Source organism: Brassica rapa, chromosome A08, assembly GCF_000309985.2.
Source record: "Brassica rapa cultivar Chiifu-401-42 chromosome A08, CAAS_Brap_v3.01, whole genome shotgun sequence".
In the NCBI taxonomy this organism is placed as follows: domain Eukaryota; kingdom Viridiplantae; phylum Streptophyta; class Magnoliopsida; order Brassicales; family Brassicaceae; genus Brassica; species Brassica rapa.
Window position 1 is genome coordinate 21,814,371 of NC_024802.2, and position 16,906 is coordinate 21,831,276.

At 34.3% G+C, this 16,906-nt stretch overlaps 2 protein-coding genes across 2 annotated transcripts; both read right to left on the reverse strand.

The window, feature by feature from the left end:
• Positions 1 to 6,562: 6,562 nt before the first annotated feature.
• LOC103836673 (UPF0725 protein EMB2204-like) lies at positions 6,563 to 11,384 on the reverse strand. The gene is made up of 6 exons (XM_033278124.1): positions 11,370 to 11,384; positions 10,170 to 10,350; positions 9,980 to 10,098; positions 7,280 to 7,309; positions 7,097 to 7,183; positions 6,563 to 7,026 (listed from the first exon to the last, which is right to left on the reverse strand). Exons 1-6 carry the CDS (start codon positions 11,382 to 11,384, stop codon positions 6,637 to 6,639), a joined length of 822 nt encoding a protein of 273 aa, XP_033134015.1. The 3' UTR covers positions 6,563 to 6,636.
• Positions 11,385 to 15,118: 3,734 nt separating this feature from the next.
• On the reverse strand, positions 15,119 to 16,751 carry LOC103836379 (phosphoenolpyruvate carboxylase kinase 1). Its single transcript, XM_009112629.3, has 2 exons — positions 15,796 to 16,751; positions 15,119 to 15,663 (listed from the first exon to the last, which is right to left on the reverse strand). Exons 1-2 carry the CDS (start codon positions 16,595 to 16,597, stop codon positions 15,614 to 15,616), a joined length of 852 nt encoding a protein of 283 aa, XP_009110877.1. The 5' UTR covers positions 16,598 to 16,751; the 3' UTR covers positions 15,119 to 15,613.
• Between the last annotated feature and the right edge of the window lie 155 nt (positions 16,752 to 16,906).

The window sequence follows — 16,906 nt, forward strand, 5'->3', positions numbered from 1 at the left end:
AAAATACATTTCATGTACGTTTTCCAAAACTTATGTGGACAAAGAAGTTAACAAACCTTAAAAGTATAAGTAGATCATGCAAACTTATGTGATTGTGTTAGTTTTGCAAAAAAAAAAAAAAACCCCATGAAATATCATAAGGAACCTTTATAAATACTTTACAATTTAGCCACTTTATTGATTTTTTCATATGACATACTCGAAGAAATATTTAAATTTCAGAACCTGGGTAGTTGTACTAGTTATATCAGTATTACTAGTCTGGTAAATACATTTCATAACTGTTTAAATACATTTCATGTATGTTTTCCATAAATTATGTAGACAAACAAGTTAATAAACCTTAAAAGTATAAGGTAGATCATGTAAACTTATATGATGGTGTAAGAATTGCTAAAAACAAAACAAAAAACAAAAAATCATTAAAAATAAGGAATCTGTCTAAACAGTTACCAGTTTGGTCATTTGATTGTTTTTTTCATATGGAAATACCAAATTGATTTTGTCAATTTCTGAAATGTCAAAGTTGTACCAGTTGTGCCAGTAATTCCTGTTTAATATATAATAAAAAATATACCAAATTTTTTATATGTTTAGTTTTAGGAGTTGTACCAATATTTTCACATTATAACTTTGTAAATATATTTTTGATGTTTATTTTTCATAATAATATGGTCAATCTAATTAACAAACATTAAAAGTATAAGGTATCTTATATAAAATTGATAGTGTAATTTAATAATTTAACAATAATTGAAGAACCTCAGAAAAAATAGATGAAATTTTATCATCATATGTAAAAAATGATTTAATAGTTGAGTTAATTATAGTAGCTGCAAATTGTACATGAATTATAACATTTATATACCAGTTGTACCAGTTATATTATTTTTTAACATGTATAGTTGTATGAGTTATACTAGTTGTACCTAGTCGAATGAGAGAATGAAATAATAAAAATCGTGTGGCTCTGAGTTATTTATGCGTTAGATTAAAGAGGGGGAGAAGATAGAGAATGAGAGATCTGTGAAAGCGTGTGGCCAAGATTAAAACATAGAAAAGATGATCAATGGCTCTGGTTGGAGTTTCATTAATGGCACTTTTGTAAATATAACATTCATCTTTTCTTCTCTTAATCCGACGGTTCTGATTTATAGAAAAATTATAAATCCAATGGTTCATATTATTCATTCATTAAGGGTAAAATGGTAGTTCACAATCACTTGGTCCATACAGATTTTTTTTGGATGTGTGAGACTTGTTTTTGGCCTTTTGGTCCATTTCAGATTTTAGTCCCGGCCCCACACGCGGGAAACTTACAAGTTGTTTTTAGCAAAGTCCCTGAGGTCTAAATTTTATTACACAGAAGCCCCTTAAGTATTGTTAGAAACGATTGACCCCACCCAGACCCAGGTAATGCAATGCTAAAGTACCTACCAAGAAATTAAATTGGGATGTATCATCTATTTCCAACTTACAATCAATTGTTAACAACTAAATTGCTTCAAAAAAAATTTATATCTTACAGTTTCATCCAAATCTCTAATGTGAAAATTTATATTTTACACTCATTTTTAGAGATTGATGACTATTTTCCATTAATCTCTACATCTCTATTTATTCATGTTATTGAGATATCTACACATCAACCAAAGTTACAGACTCCAATACAGCATTCGCTTATGTAACAAGATTTCAATGTACTTACTAAAAAATATAATCCGAAAAGAGAAAACAAATTAATACTAATACAACTACAACTCTCAAAGTTCTGGCTCTCTTTGTATGGAATGGTTCTTTTTTTTCTTTTCTTTTTTTAACACAGTATGGAATGGTTCAGCCAACTATTATTCAATGTAATTGTTTATTTTTATTACCGGGAAGAATCAGAGGAAGTATCGTGAAGAGAAATTGTTTATTAAGATTAATATAGTATTTTGATTACTACTTAGTATTACAAATATATAAGTTTGGATAAAGGCTTCTCCTCGTAACGTTAGTTTACAAAACAGTAGTTGTAAGGTTCAGATTTCACTTGTTGACAAGCTAAAAAATATTAAATAAACAAAAATCGTTACATCGGATTCCTCCGTCAGACAACTCATCTTTTCATAATATATTCACCTGCGATCTTCCTCTCCTGCATGCAACCGGCGGATACTTTTGATCTATATAGGCACTGATAGAATAAATAAATATTCTGTTTAATATTATTTCATTATTATTAGGCTTATATTGGGCCTTCACAGCTCAAACACATACTGGGCCAAAAGAACGCCTTCAGTTTCGTGGCCTGCTGCTAATCAATGATTTTGGAACTCCAGTTTGAATTTCACAGCATGAAAGAGAACGCCTTTTTGGTTTTATTTCTTTTAAATAAATTTATTCGTTTTTTCCACATGTTATTTGCTAATTTGAGTTTCTTTTCTTGTTTTCCACTGATATGGATGATGATTTGGATTCACCACTAATACATGTTGGTCTAAGAGATTTTATACAAACACTAATACACCTGAATTATTCTCCAAAAAATTGGATGATTTAGGATTCCAAAAACCGTAGAGGCTTTAAGATGTAAATACATCATGTGTTAAGTTGTTGATCTTATCATTGCCTTTAACGTATATACTTGTTGGAGAATGATTTCATTCCTTGATATTTTAGCTCACATTTGGATCATAGATGTTACCAAGTACAAAAATTGGACATAAATAATGATTGTATTAATCAGCTCGCCAACAAAAATAGGCCACAGTTTTTATAGGTAAGATGTCACTAGTATTAGATAAGCACCACAATTTATAAACACCTAAAAGACGCCTAATTAAGCATTAACAATTTTTTTTTAGAAGCTAAAGCCGTCTTCAATCCATCAATCACTTTGGATACTCATTGTTCTCGTTTGTTTTTGCTATATGATTTGTTTAGGAATTCATCGAACATTATCTATTGGGCACCTCCTTTGTTTTGGTCAGCGCCATAAGAGTTATCCGCAAGTGGGAAAATCAATACAGTTCATTATCCCTTTGGTATCAATCCTCCAGTGTTTATCTAGAGATGTTTGACACTTGTAAAACGACAAAATCAGTGAATTATTGCTATGAAAGTATGATAGCTAGGGCTTTAGCACATATTGTTAAAGTGGGAATCCCAGATGAGTGCCCACAAGATTGTGTCTTTGACTGTTGTAAGAATCTTCCAACTTCACAAACAGAGACCAAAATAATTATTTTCGCATCTTCAACCGATTAAGGCTTTAACACACTTGCACATACATACCATTGGTGCCTCTATGATCATTTTCTCTTATTTTTCGGAACCTACTGAGTTAAAGTTACATAAAACATTCTACTAGTCATCAATATGCATTGATTGTTGGAACCTTTTATATAAACATATTTTACTTGTTTGCAGGATATTTACTATGGCCCCAAAAAATCAGTTTTCGTGGGGTATCATTCAGTAGATATTGTGGCTATAGAGATATTTAAGGGACAACTTGTAGCACCTTGCAAGATGAGCAACGACACTAAGATTGTCAATCAAGGATATGTTCGAGTATCTTTGGGAGTTACATGCCATTCTTTTGTGATTATGCTCAGACTGTTCATCCTACACTTAGGTCACATCATCTCCTTTCTGATTTTTGTTGCGTCATATGGATGAGGCTCAAAGAGGAAACCTCAAGCGGAAACTGAATCAAGATCATGACTCAGAAACAACAAAAAAGCGTCGTCATGCGTAAATATCAATGGATATGTCGCATATATTTAACAAAATTCTGAGATTCATCATAATCACAAAAGATGGGTATGTACATAACTCCCAAAGATACTCGAACATATCATTAACTAGCAACCTTAATGATGTTTTTCATCACGAATATGTGACCGGATTTAGTTTCTAGTTTGGTTCACATTTACTAAAAAAGTTTGAGCATTTGCTCTCGTTTTGTTTTGTCTTTGTTGACATGTGATTTATTTATTTTTATCTTTATAGTGCAATTAGATTTATTCGCTTTTTACCACATGTTATTTGCTAAATTGAGTTTTTTTTTTCTTTTTCCATTAATATGGATGATGATTTGGATTCACCACCAAGACATGTTGGTCTAAGAGATTCTGAAACCAAAGACATTGTTCGAAATACAACAAAATATATTAAATTGGATGAATTGGGATTCCAAAAAACGTAGAAGCAACATAAATACATCATGTGTTGAGTTTTTGGATCTTATCATTGCCTTAAAACGTATATGTTTGTTGGAGGATGATTTCATTCATTGATACTTTAGCTCACATTTGTATCATAGATGTTAGACAAATATTTACAAAAATAGGACATAGGTAATGATTGTGTAATGGATACAAAAGCATAAGTTAGATTTTTTCTACTTAGTGACAAAAAAGTGGGGGATATTTCTCAAACAATATAAAACATTTATGTCACATGTTTGGAAGTTTTTAAAATAAGATGATTTCATTGTTTATAAACGCTGAAAAACATCAATTTGGCCTATACTTTCCCTTTAATACTAAGGAAATTTGACTGTTTAAGTTTTTTGTAAGATTGGATTTACTTTCTTAGTTTAGCTTGACTTACTAAGAACTCATAACATTAGTTGACATGTGTTTCAATTTCTGATCATAATACACCTATACTTACTAGTTGTTTGTCATGTGTGTTTCTAAGTCAATCTTTTTGTTTTTGTTTTCAAAGATATGTATAACATGGATGATGATATGGATATGATTCACCATTAAGACCTCTTGGTATACAAGATCTTCCCAAAAAAACTTTCTTGCACATGAAGCAATATAAATTTTCCATAGAAGAAGTTCGTGAATCAAGAAAAATCTAATTTGTAGCCATGGGAAATAATGAGTTAATCGATGTCACATCTTTTTAACAAATATTGGGTAATTCCTCCTCTCTTTTGTTTCATATATATATGAACTTGGAAATTCTTCATTGCAATCTAATCTAGATGATTATGAGATCACAACTGTACATAAAATGAAGAAAAGAAAAAGAAAAGAGAAAGAGAAGGAAAGGAGAAGAAGAAGAAGAAATTGAGAAGGTGGTTTATCATGCAACATGTTGATTAAACGTATCAAAGTAGTTGTTTACCTCTAACCAATTGTAATGATGAAAGGTTTTAATTCTTGAGATCCAAGGCCAGCTATTAATCGCTCTTTCTTAATTAAGTTGCTCCTACACGTTTTGTTTTTTAAGAAGATTGAATTGTTGCATCAAGCTCCTCCGTTCGTTGACCACTCTGCGATGACTCATCCCCTTCGTATATTCTCTACCACCGACTCCTATTCCTCTTAGCTTATCGTCAAAAGATTTTGGTTCGGAGTTTTGACGAACTTTAGCGGCTGGTGCTTTTTGATCGGATTATATGTGTAAACCGGAAAGTTTGGATTATAGGTATTTGTTCATTAATTGGAATAGGAAACATAGAAAACGATGCTAAAAAAATAATATAGGGAACATTAACATATTTTATTGAGAAAGGTCAAAGGAGAACTGGTCTACATAATTTTTCATAGAAAACCTTATAGGCCTAATTGGTTACGTGACCATCCGTCTAACCTTTCATGTGTTCTTAGTTTTCACAAACGAGATTATTTTCTCCCTTTCTGATATACCAAGTTAATCAATCTTTCTTTGACAAAATAAACTAACCTCACTTTTACAAATGTTTTGAAGAATAGTAGTATTACTTATAGTGTATCTTATCATGGCATGATGTCAAATTCGTTTAGATAAATCCTCTCACTCCTATTTATAATGCACACATACTATCACAAAATTGGTTATTAATGCATACCAAAGTCAACTTACTCTATATATGATGCAAATATAATACTAGTAAATTAACTTAATTGTAAGTACAAGCGTAAAAGGCGACCAAAAAGCACAAAATACATACTATCATCACTAATTAATAGTTAAATATATCGGATACACATCCTCAAAACGTATTAAATTATTAAATAGTTCATCAACTCGCGGGCGAAGAGTGGAGGCTGCGGTTTTTGTGTGTCTGATGCCACCTAGGATTAGATAACCGCCATAGTTTATGGACTCCTAAGCGACGCCTAAAGATTCGAGATCCCTTCTTAGAGCTTGACTGGTTTCCCCGCTACCACCCGCAAACGCAGCTTTTGTGGCTGGTAGCGATTGACAGCGTTTCGAAACAATCATACAAACCGCTACAAATCGCTTTAAACCGCTCCGAACCTCTTAAATTCAAAAGCTGGTTCCAGCTAGTGTTTGCGGTTGCGGGCGGTTGCGGGAGGATGATTTTTTTTTCTTTTTTTTTAAAAAACCATATAAATACAAAAATAAAAATATTCAATAAATTTTTTAAAATAAAATTATAAAAATACTAAAATATATCTATTATATTTTAATTAATATTATAAAATTTTAAAATAAAAATATTTTCTATAATTTTAAAATTTTATAACTATAACTTTGAAAATATAATTTACATATTTATTATAATATTATGATTTTTTGATATTTTTATAATTATATAAAATATAAATATTGTTAATTTATTATTTAACTGCTGCTGTATTTGGTAGTTAACCAGTCATAAGTATACCGCAAACGCACCAATTTCTAACCGCAGAACCAGTCGTACAAATCTCTTAAAACCGCTAGAAACCGCAACCACACGCATCCGCAAACGCCCGCAGCCGCAACTGCAACCGCTGCGTTTGAACCAGTCAGGCCCTTAGTATACTTTTTAGAAGGAATCTCAGAAGCCGAACCCGTTTCATCTTCATTCCAGCAATCACCTTGGATACTCAATATTCCCTTAGTCTCATTGACGACTCGTCTAACAACAGCTTTGCAAAGACAAGGCTCACCAATCCGAAGAGACTTGACCAAGTCTTTATAAGTTATGTAAATGACAACAGCTTTAGACTTGAGACTTGGGGGCTCCTTATCATCAAGAGATTCTATGGCTACTTGAACAATCTCTAACTCAAACTTGGAGAGATCTCTCTGCAACAACAAGAGTCTCATGTGTTAATTATATTATCACCAATAATACCTGACAAGCAAGAAAACTTACAGCTCTAATACGTCTATGGGAAGTACAAATTGCAAGTTCCACGTACAAAGAAATCCAATCACTGCATCGCAACTCAGATTCATTCAACTGTAAAGGCAAATAAAACATATATTAGTACTAGGCAAAAGAAAAACTGACGCATGCAAGTGACCACAAGTGAGTGTCTTAATAAAATTATGTTACCACGTAAAAACGTTTTGTGTCACTGAAAGCAATATCTGAGGAGGGCCATGCAATCTCTGAGGAGGGCCAATCAAGCAATCTGTTTTTGTAGGAAATAGACACTCGCTGGCGATGTGGACGTAAGAAAGGCGTCTCCTTATTTGAACTCTCGGTCACTATGCAAAATGTTATATAGTCAGCAAGTGTGAGATGTAAATTAATTGATTAATACATCAAATCTTTACCTTGAGGTCTAGAATGACGGCACGTCAAATCTAAAATTCCAAGACGTTCTTCCTCGACTACAACCTGAAAGATTTGCTGCAAGTCGCTGGTTGGAAGGCGTGCAACCAAAGTTATGTAATAAGCAGTTGCAGCGCTACCCATGTTGAATCTCTTTAATCTATCTAACTGGAAGTTTGTCCCCTAAACACACACAGATGAACAAGAAACAGATGAAACTCTTAAACTATGAGTTACATTAAAAGCATCAAACTGGTATTTCTTTACCTCTAACCAATTGTAACGATGAAGGCCGAGCTTGGCATAAAGCTTCACCAAAGCACAGTTAGGATATCCACCATACATCTTCCCCAACTTGCCTTCACACTCGAAGTGTGCTAGGGCATAGCTACCACGTCTTGGTGGAAACCCCTCGGGGAAGTTGAAACGCTAATAGCCATTATAGAAAACAATCAATCAGTTAGGTTTAAGGTTTTATATTTACTTGACTATACAAGCGTAAGGGCTTAGTTTTGTGACAAACAATGAAACAACAACTAATTTTGATTAAGAAGAAGTAATAGTTACCTCGAGATCTTCCGTTCGTAGACCACTCTGACTCATCTCTTAATGTATTCTCCACCGACGACTCTCTACGGATGCTGACGATTAATTTAGGTTTGCTAGGAGAATGTTTTGTGGACTTTATTAGGGTATTTATGAAAATTTCCCTCATTTAAAAGTAAATTTGGAAATTGGTATTAAGTTTGTAAAATTAGAATTCTTACTTTTTTTTGTAACACAATTAGAGTTCTTACCTATTTTAATTTTAATAAGTAAAAGTGCTCTTCAAACAAACACATGTGGATGTACTGCCTAAACAATGAGCAGGGCCGGCTCAACATTCTTAGGGTTCCTAGGGCAAAAAAAAAATTTTTACCCACTAAAATTTATATACATATAATGTTTATAATATTTAAAATTTAATATGTAATATTTTGTATATATTTGTAATGAAAATAAAACTATATACATATCAAATAATTTTGGGCCCTTTTTATTTTGATTTATTATATTTATAATTTTTTTTATATATTAAAGTATAGATTTATAAAAAAATTAGGCCCCTTAATTATTATTATACGGGGGGACACGGGCTTGGACCCGCAACGGTCGCACCGCTTGTCCCCGCCCCCCACTGAGCCGGCCCTGACAATGAGAAAAAATTATAGATTAATGTACCATATGACTCATGATTTGGTATTTTGGTGTGATCTGTAGCTCCCATCAAACATTCCAGCATCTCCTGCTAACTCGTTCAAATTAAGTCATAGGTGCAGAGAAAATCATCTCCATGGGTGACTCATGAACCCATTGAATCATGTCTCTTATCTCTCATACTATCATACTTGGAAGAAGCAGCAAGACTATTACTCTAGTGCTCAATGTTAGATTTAGGACTAGATAGAGAAACTAAAACCAAGAATAAAGTCTTGTCTCTCTTCATAATCTCCTCTCTAGTTATAATGCACACGTACATACTATCATAAAATTGGTTAATGCATACACCAAAGTCAACTTACTCTATAGATGATGCTAATAAAAAATAGTAAATTAACCTGATTGCATTAGGGACAAGTACACGCTTAAAAAAAAGAGACCAAAAGCACAAAGTACATAATCATCACAAATAATAATAGTTAAAAACTATTACATCCAATACACATCTTCAAATGTCTTAAATAAATACCAAAAAAATACACAATACATAAGCATCACAAATTAATAGTTAAATACTACCATCCGATACACATCTTCAAATGTCTTAAGTTACTAAATAGGCAATCAACTTGTGGGGAAGATTGGAGGCCATGGTTTTTGTACATTTGATACCACCTAGGACTAGACAACCTCCACAGCTTATGAACTCCTAAGCGACGCCTAAGCATTCGGGATCTCTTTTTAGAAGGCACCGAAGCCATTGCTGCTTCTTCAATCCAACAATCACCTTGGATGCTCAATATTCCGGTAGCCTCGTTGATGACTCGTCTTACAACAGCTTGGCAGTGATAAGGCTCACCAGTCCTAGCCTTGGCCAAGTCCTTGTATGCTATGTAAATGACTACAGCTTTAGACTTGAGACTTGGGGGCTCCTTATCATCGAGAGATTCTATGGCCACTTGGACAATCTCCAAAAAGTTGGAGAGATCCTTCTGCATCAACAAGATTTTGCATTATCACCATGTATGTTATTGATACGCAAAGTGGGAGAACACAAAACTTACAGCTTTAAACCACCTATGGGAAGTACAGATTGCAAGTTCCACATACAAAAAAATCCAATCACATTGCAACTCAGATTCATTTAACTGCCAAAAAAATATATATATATTAGTAATTTAGTACTATGCCAAAAGCAAAACAGATGCATGCAAGCGGACCACAACAAGAATATATTACCATGTAAAAACACTTTGTGTCAATAAAACCAATCTCAGAGGAGGGCCATGGAATTATTGACGAGGGCCAATCATCCAATCTGTCTTGGTAAGTAGAGAACACTGGCTCGGAATGTGGACGTAAGAAAGAAGTTGACTCCTTCCTTGAACTCTCGGTCCCTATGCAATATGTCAACTATAGTTAGCAAAAGTAGTGAAATTGATTAAAGTATCAACAAAGCAACCTTTACCTTGAGGTCTAGAGATGGGGCATGTCAAATCTAAAATGCCAAGACGTTCTTCCTCTACGAGAACTTGAAAGATCTGCTGCAAACCGCTAGATGGAAGGCACGCAACCAAGGTTATGTAGTAAGGAGATGCAGCACTACGAATGTTGAATTTCAATAAGCTATCTAGCTCAAAGTTTGTCCCCTACAACAGATTAGAACAAATGAAACCCTTTAAAACTATCCTCGAGCTACATTAAAAGCAACATACTAGTTTAGTTTATTGTTTGTTTATACCTCTAACCAGTTTTAGCGATGAAGGCCGAGCTTGGCATAAAGCTTCACCAAGGCACTGTTAGGGTATGCACGCCCTCCACTACATTCCACATGTATCAGGCCATAGCCACCACGTCTTGGTGGAAACTCGTCGGGGGACTTGAAAAACTAAAACTAACAATAGCCACATCAGAAAACAATCAATCAGTGACAAAGGGCTTTAAGTTTCGTAAAGTCATCTCCAGAAAAGAAAAAATCACAATCATAGATAACAATTTGAAAAACATCAACTACTAATTTTTCGATTAAGGGCCTGACTGGTTTAACCGCAGCGGTTGCGGTTGCGGTTGCGGGAGTTTGCGGATGCGGGTGGTTGCGGTTTCTAGCGGTTTTAAGAGATTTGTACGACTGGTTATGCGGTTAGAAATTTGTGCGTTTGCGGGATACTTATGACTGGTTAACTACCAAATGCAGCAGCAGTTAAATAATAAATTAACAATATTTACATTTTATACAATTATAAAAATATCAAAAATAATAATATTATAATAAATATAAAATTTATATTTAGAAAGTTATAGTTTAAATTTTTAAAAATATAGAAAATATTTTTATTTTAAATTTTTATAATATTAATTAAAATTTAATTGATATATTTTAACATTTTTATGATTTCAGTTTAATTTTTTTATTGAATTTTTTTATTTTTGTATTTATATTGTTTTGGAAAAAAAATAATTTTTTTTTATCCTCCCGCAAACGCCCGCAACCGCAAACGCTAGCTGGAACCAGCTTTTGAATTTATGAGGTTCAGAGCGATTTGGAGCGGTTTAGAGCGGTTTGAGCGATTGTTGCAAAACGCCAGCAACCGCTACCAACCGCAAAAGCTGCGTTTGCGGGTGGTAGCGGGAAAACCAGTCATACCCTTAAGAAGGAAGTAATACTTACATCCAGCTCCTCCATTCGTCTAGTATATTCTCCAGCGACGACTCGTCTTCCTCAAGTCGGAAGGTTGGTGGGTACAATGCGGCTAGCTGCGGAAACTGAAAAGTATTAATTAAATGTATTTATTTGTGGGAATATGAAATATATAGAACATTTATTTTTTGAGCAATGATGATTGGTCTACGCAACTTTACATATATAATCTGCCTTTTTTTGTAAAGTAAACTGTGAAACTGAGATATTTGTGTTTGGAAAAGACTAAAATATACACTTTGTATTTGTAAAACTATAGAAGATGCTTCAATTTGATGGTAAACCAAAGTTTTTATTTTAATGCAGTGTCTGAAGTTCTAAACGATGTCTTAGATTCTGTACAATGAACAACAAACCGATATTGATGTTAGCTTTTGACGTGAACACCAACGCGACGAACATGGCTAGCACAAAGGCTTTTAATTCTTGAGATCACGACCAGCTACTAATCTCGTTTTCTTAATTAACACGTTTTTTATTTTATCTATGATAAGCTGTTCTGAGCTTGATTACAATTCCGTCCTTATTGAATAATAATATTACCACTCTATCTCTATATATAGATGATTAGTGTCAGTGTTTTGTATATATGCTCATATAGATATATTATATACAGTGTATCCAATACTTTTAGGTTTAATTGGTTGCGTATACCATCCTTCCAATCAGAAAAGAAGGGAATCGTAATTTAGTGAGCTTAATAGTATCCAAAGTTAAACTCATCGGACGTGATTTAATTCGTGGTCTTACAGGATAACCACTGATGCGATATCATTCATTCCATACTACAATCGTAGCATTCTCCCTTCAGATGAACGCTTATGGGAAACTTTGTTCATGTGGTCTTAGTTTTCACATGCATATTCAATTGGGAAATTGCATGCTATAACACTAAAAAAATCCAAAATTCACTCCCTAACTAAAATAACACTCTTTCACCTCTTTTCTCTTCCTATCTCTTTCTACTTTCTTTCTACAAAATTAATTTTTTTTGGCTATTTCACAAATAAACTTTATAATTTCTACTTTCCAAACGAAATTATTTTCTCTCTTGTTGAGTAAAAAGCCACTTTCTCTTTGACGATAAAATAATATAAAACTAATGTCTATTTTTCGAATATGGTTGCAAGAATAGTATTACTTAGAGCATGATTAACCCAAGCTTTTAATTTTGGATTCTTAATTCATGATTTGACATTTTTTTGTTTTTTTTTTCACTTTTCGGCTAAAAACCAGTTTTTATATATCTTATTTAAAAAACAATTTTTAGTTTTTCTTAGTTAAAAGCTAAGAAACAGTTCTTATCCGCAGTTAAGAACCCTACCTTAAGAACATGGGTTAATCATGGTTTTAGTGTATCTTTTAGCAACGACATGATGCCAAATTCATTTAGACAAAACCCAAAGTTAAATATTGTTCAACGAAGCCTCCGGCGATTTTTACTGGACAATCTAATATTGTTATATGTTTTGTTGTTGTTTATGTTAGTTGATAGACAAATGAATCATGCGACGCACGTTAAAACCGACAAAACAAGTTAGTTATTTCTCGGGTTTTTTTTTCTTGAGTGCATTGGTTACTGCTTGATGATTCATACACCACGTGATTGCTTTTTCAAGTTCTGACTTCCGGGGCTATTATATTGTACCAACATCTCTCAGCAATTACAGACAGAAAAAATTGTATTATTATACGTAATCGCTACTATCCAAAAGAAGATTCTTACAAAAAGATAGCTTATCAACCACCACGTAGTTGATTCTTCGGCCGACCACATGACTCGATCTGTCAAACTGCTGATCACCAGTCTTTACGGGTCCCGCTTCTAAGCATTTGGCTTTGACGCGATGTCAAAAGACAATTATACAACGGTACAAAATTATTTGTGGGACTCGTCTATCATTTTCGTCTTTAATGATAATATTTGTTTCTCGAAATATGTCGCAGTTAGGTTTCTTATGAGAATCTGACAGGTTTAAAGAGAAGTTAGGTTTGGTTTCAATAATTATAAGTTCGATTGTCTCTTCTTGCATGTTTCTTTCAGAATTATTTCTCCTTCTTTAATCGCATTCTCATTTATTTGCATTCAAACCGAATTAAAAGCATTTAATTAATAATTGTACTCCCTATATTTGATAGTAGTATGTTATATTCCACTGTTATTTAACTTGAGATGTGTTAGCGTTTTTTTCATATCTAATTCAATTATATTGAGTCATTGACTTCTTAACTTTGGGTCTAACAATATTAAATCAACTCCATTGTGATTTTACCCAAAAAGACCATTATTGTAATCGGTCAAGGTAGTCGTATTTATATTGTATCTAAATTACAAGTTGTCACAAATTATGGGTCCATTCAATACCCATAATAACGCCTCAAACGTCATCGATGAGATATCTATCCACTCAACTAACCGTACCACATGGGTAGGACCAGAGTGTTGAGTTGTCTTCTCCCCTCGTTAGTTTCTATCAAGTTTTGTTTTCTTTCCAGCTCCAACTTTGTTTTATTTCATTATTTTTATATGTTTTTGATTTGTTTTGTTTCATTATTAATGCAAAATTCAAAAGAGTGATCGAAAGATTCCGCTTCTTACGCAAGCTTTAACAAAAATAAATAATCCGGTTTAGTGGGTTCATTGCTAGACTCCACTATATGTAACTCCAACTAGAAAATGCCACGCATTTACGTGACATAAGGTGTACAATGACAATGCCACAGTCGCCGGAAGTGAGCTTTATTCCATTAGTTATTTAAATTGGAGTTAGTGATTTATAAATTAGTGTGTTTTGGTTTGATACTGCATGCTAATATAATACCATGTCATTGGGCATGCGAAGTAACACGCAATATGCATGCAATGCACCGCCAAATTTCGATTAGTTATACTAGTTTTCTTCGTGCGTTGTTTGTCTTATAGAACGTGGAATTTGATACGTTCATATTTATTTCATGAATGTGAGAACAAAGAACATAATAAAGGAGAAAATAAGAATTAATTAAAAACTGTATAGTATTTTCCACTCACGGGAAGATTCATAAGTGATAAGTCATGTCTAGAGTCCCCTTCGAAAAAAGGAATAGAGATGGCCGATGGGTATAATCCAAGGCATATACTTAGGTTGGAATATTTTATGGAGATTGGAATCTTCATTACGGTTATTTCTTTGAAAGAATATGCTTTAATAATATGCTCGCACAAATCAAAAATCATGTTTACCTTGTGTGTTTTGAATTTTAAGATTCCAATATATATTTTAGCCCGAGAAAGAATAAGGTAAAGAGATGATAGGAACACTTGGACGTATCTTTTTAATCTAAACGTTGCAAATGTTAGGACAAAAGTAGTTTTAGATACGAGTCATATGACACTAGAGTTATTTGGTTACCGTACAGGCGTGTACACCCTAGGTGCATCAATCAAAGACGTGAAAAAGTGAAAAGGTTGATAGATTTGTGTTTTTCTAATAAAAAAGCTGATAGATAACGAAAAGTGGGCACATACTAATCGGTGGACTCTTACTAAAGCACGTTACACAATCTAGAGAAAATTTGCCATGTCAATAAAAAAACAAACATAAGAAATAATATCAAAATGTCTTCGTTAGGTGTTGTTGTAATCTAAACCCATCTCCAAAATTTCTCTAAAATAAATTAAACAAAAACTGGATAATTATCAAATAAATTATCATATGTACCAAGTTTTGGATCAAATGAGAAAAGCAAAAGCATACATAACTTATTTATTGATAAAGCAAGGAAAAGAAGAGTACAACTCTGCTTTCTCTCATCCTTTTACACACCTCAAAGGCAGAAAATAAAACACTAAAAGGCGGAAAAAGATAGTTATCCTCTACACTACACTACCCTAAAGGACTTAAACAGCAAAAGCCAACATTTCACAAAACGAAAGAAGAAAAAACTCATTGCCAAACATCACTCAGAAGAAGCCAGCCAGCTTGGAACTTGGCAGCAACCTCTTTTTTATTTATTTAGCTCCTTTTTTTTATGCGTTCTTCCAGAAGAGCCTTTTACCATGTGAGTAGGCATAATATACAAAGCAAACCCACCCATTTACATGCCGACATACTCCCACACACATGTTACTGTCAGACCTAGACCAAGACCAAGAAAAAGCGATAAGCACTCTCATTACTTATTAATACTACATTAACTTATTCTCCCCTCTTCACTTATATATCCGAATCTTTCTAGATGAATCTTTCCTCTGCTTCCCCTGCTCTTTGAATCCATGGGTGCCCTGCAATATATTCATTTTAAAAATTACAAAACTATTTACTTTTAACAAATTTGACTTTTTGGATTTAACTTTTAGACAGATCTATCTAATGAATGGTTAAAAAACAAAGATCATGCAAGAACTAAAACTTACTGAGAGCTTGTTCAGCTGAGAGTCTTCTAGAAGCATCCTTACACATCAACTTCCTCAAGAAGTCTTTAGCCATCGACGACACACCTCTGAACACACTCGGCGGAAACCTCAAGTTCCCTCTCAGCACGGCCTCAAAAATCTCCTCTGCCGTCTCCCCGTAAAACGGCGGAGCTCCGGCGAGCATCGTGTACAAAACAACACCCGCGCTCCAGAGATCAACCTTCTCACCGTAAGAACACCCCATCAGAACCTCCGGCGCCACGTAATACGGCGTCCCCACCACACCTTCGGTGGTCTCTCCCTCACCCAACCAAACCCCGGACCCGAAGTCACAGATCTTCACCGCATCGTTCCTAAGATCAAGTAAAATATTCTCCGGTTTAATGTCCCTGTGAACGACGCCGTACCGGTGGCAATGCGAGAGCCCCTGGAGGATCTGTTTGGCGAACGACGCCGTTTGGGACTCGGAGAAGGTCCCGGAGGAGACGAGGCGGTCGTAGATGGAGACGGAGGGGTCCACTAGCTCCATGTAGATGGAGAGGGTGGAGTCCGTGTCGACGAGGTCGTGGATTTGGATGATGTTCGGGTGGTAAGACAAGAGAGCCATGAGTTTGGGCTCGGTGTCGATGCACGCGCGGTCGAGCGCGTCGGTGAGGGAGCTTTTATCGATGGTTTTGCATGCGAAGAAATCACCGGTGGCTGGCGCGTAGACGCGAGTGACGGTTCCGAAGCGTCCACGACCGATCTCTTCGCAGATCTGGTACTTGTTGTCGTTGTTGTTGTTGTTTTGGCTGCAAGTCATAGTATGTTTTGAGTTTTGTTGTTGTTGTGTTTAGTAAAAGAGGGATCCATTGAGTGAGATGTCTCTGTCTTTATAGACCTGACAAATTCTTAAAAGGTATATTCCATTTGATGCTTTTATGTTTTTTTTCCAGTCCCATTGGATATTGGATATTGGATATGCCATTAACTTTAATAGCCCATAGGATATATTGGATTTGCTTTGGGTCGGAGAGTAATTATGATTTTTATTTTATTTATTTTTGGGGTCTATATTCAATTATTCATTGGTTTGATCAATGGGGGTGTTATTAGGAGGCTGATTCACTAA

Bases quoted from the DNA above. Each gene is read 5' to 3' on its own strand.
- LOC103836379 (XM_009112629.3), bottom strand. From the start codon at position 16,597: ATGACTTGCAGCCAAAACAACAACAACAACGACAACAAGTACCAGATC. The intron at 15,664-15,795 runs GTAAGTTTTAGT...AATATATTGCAG, and splicing joins CTCAGCTGAACAAGCTCTCA to GGCACCCATGGATTCAAAGA.
- LOC103836673 (XM_033278124.1), bottom strand. The intron at 10,099-10,169 runs GTAAAGGTTGCT...CATATTGCATAG, and splicing joins CCCCATCTCTAGACCTCAAG to GGACCGAGAGTTCAAGGAAG. The intron at 7,310-9,979 runs TCTGAGATTGGT...TCCTCAGATATT, and splicing joins CAATAATTCCATGGCCCTCC to GCTTTCAGTGACACAAAACG.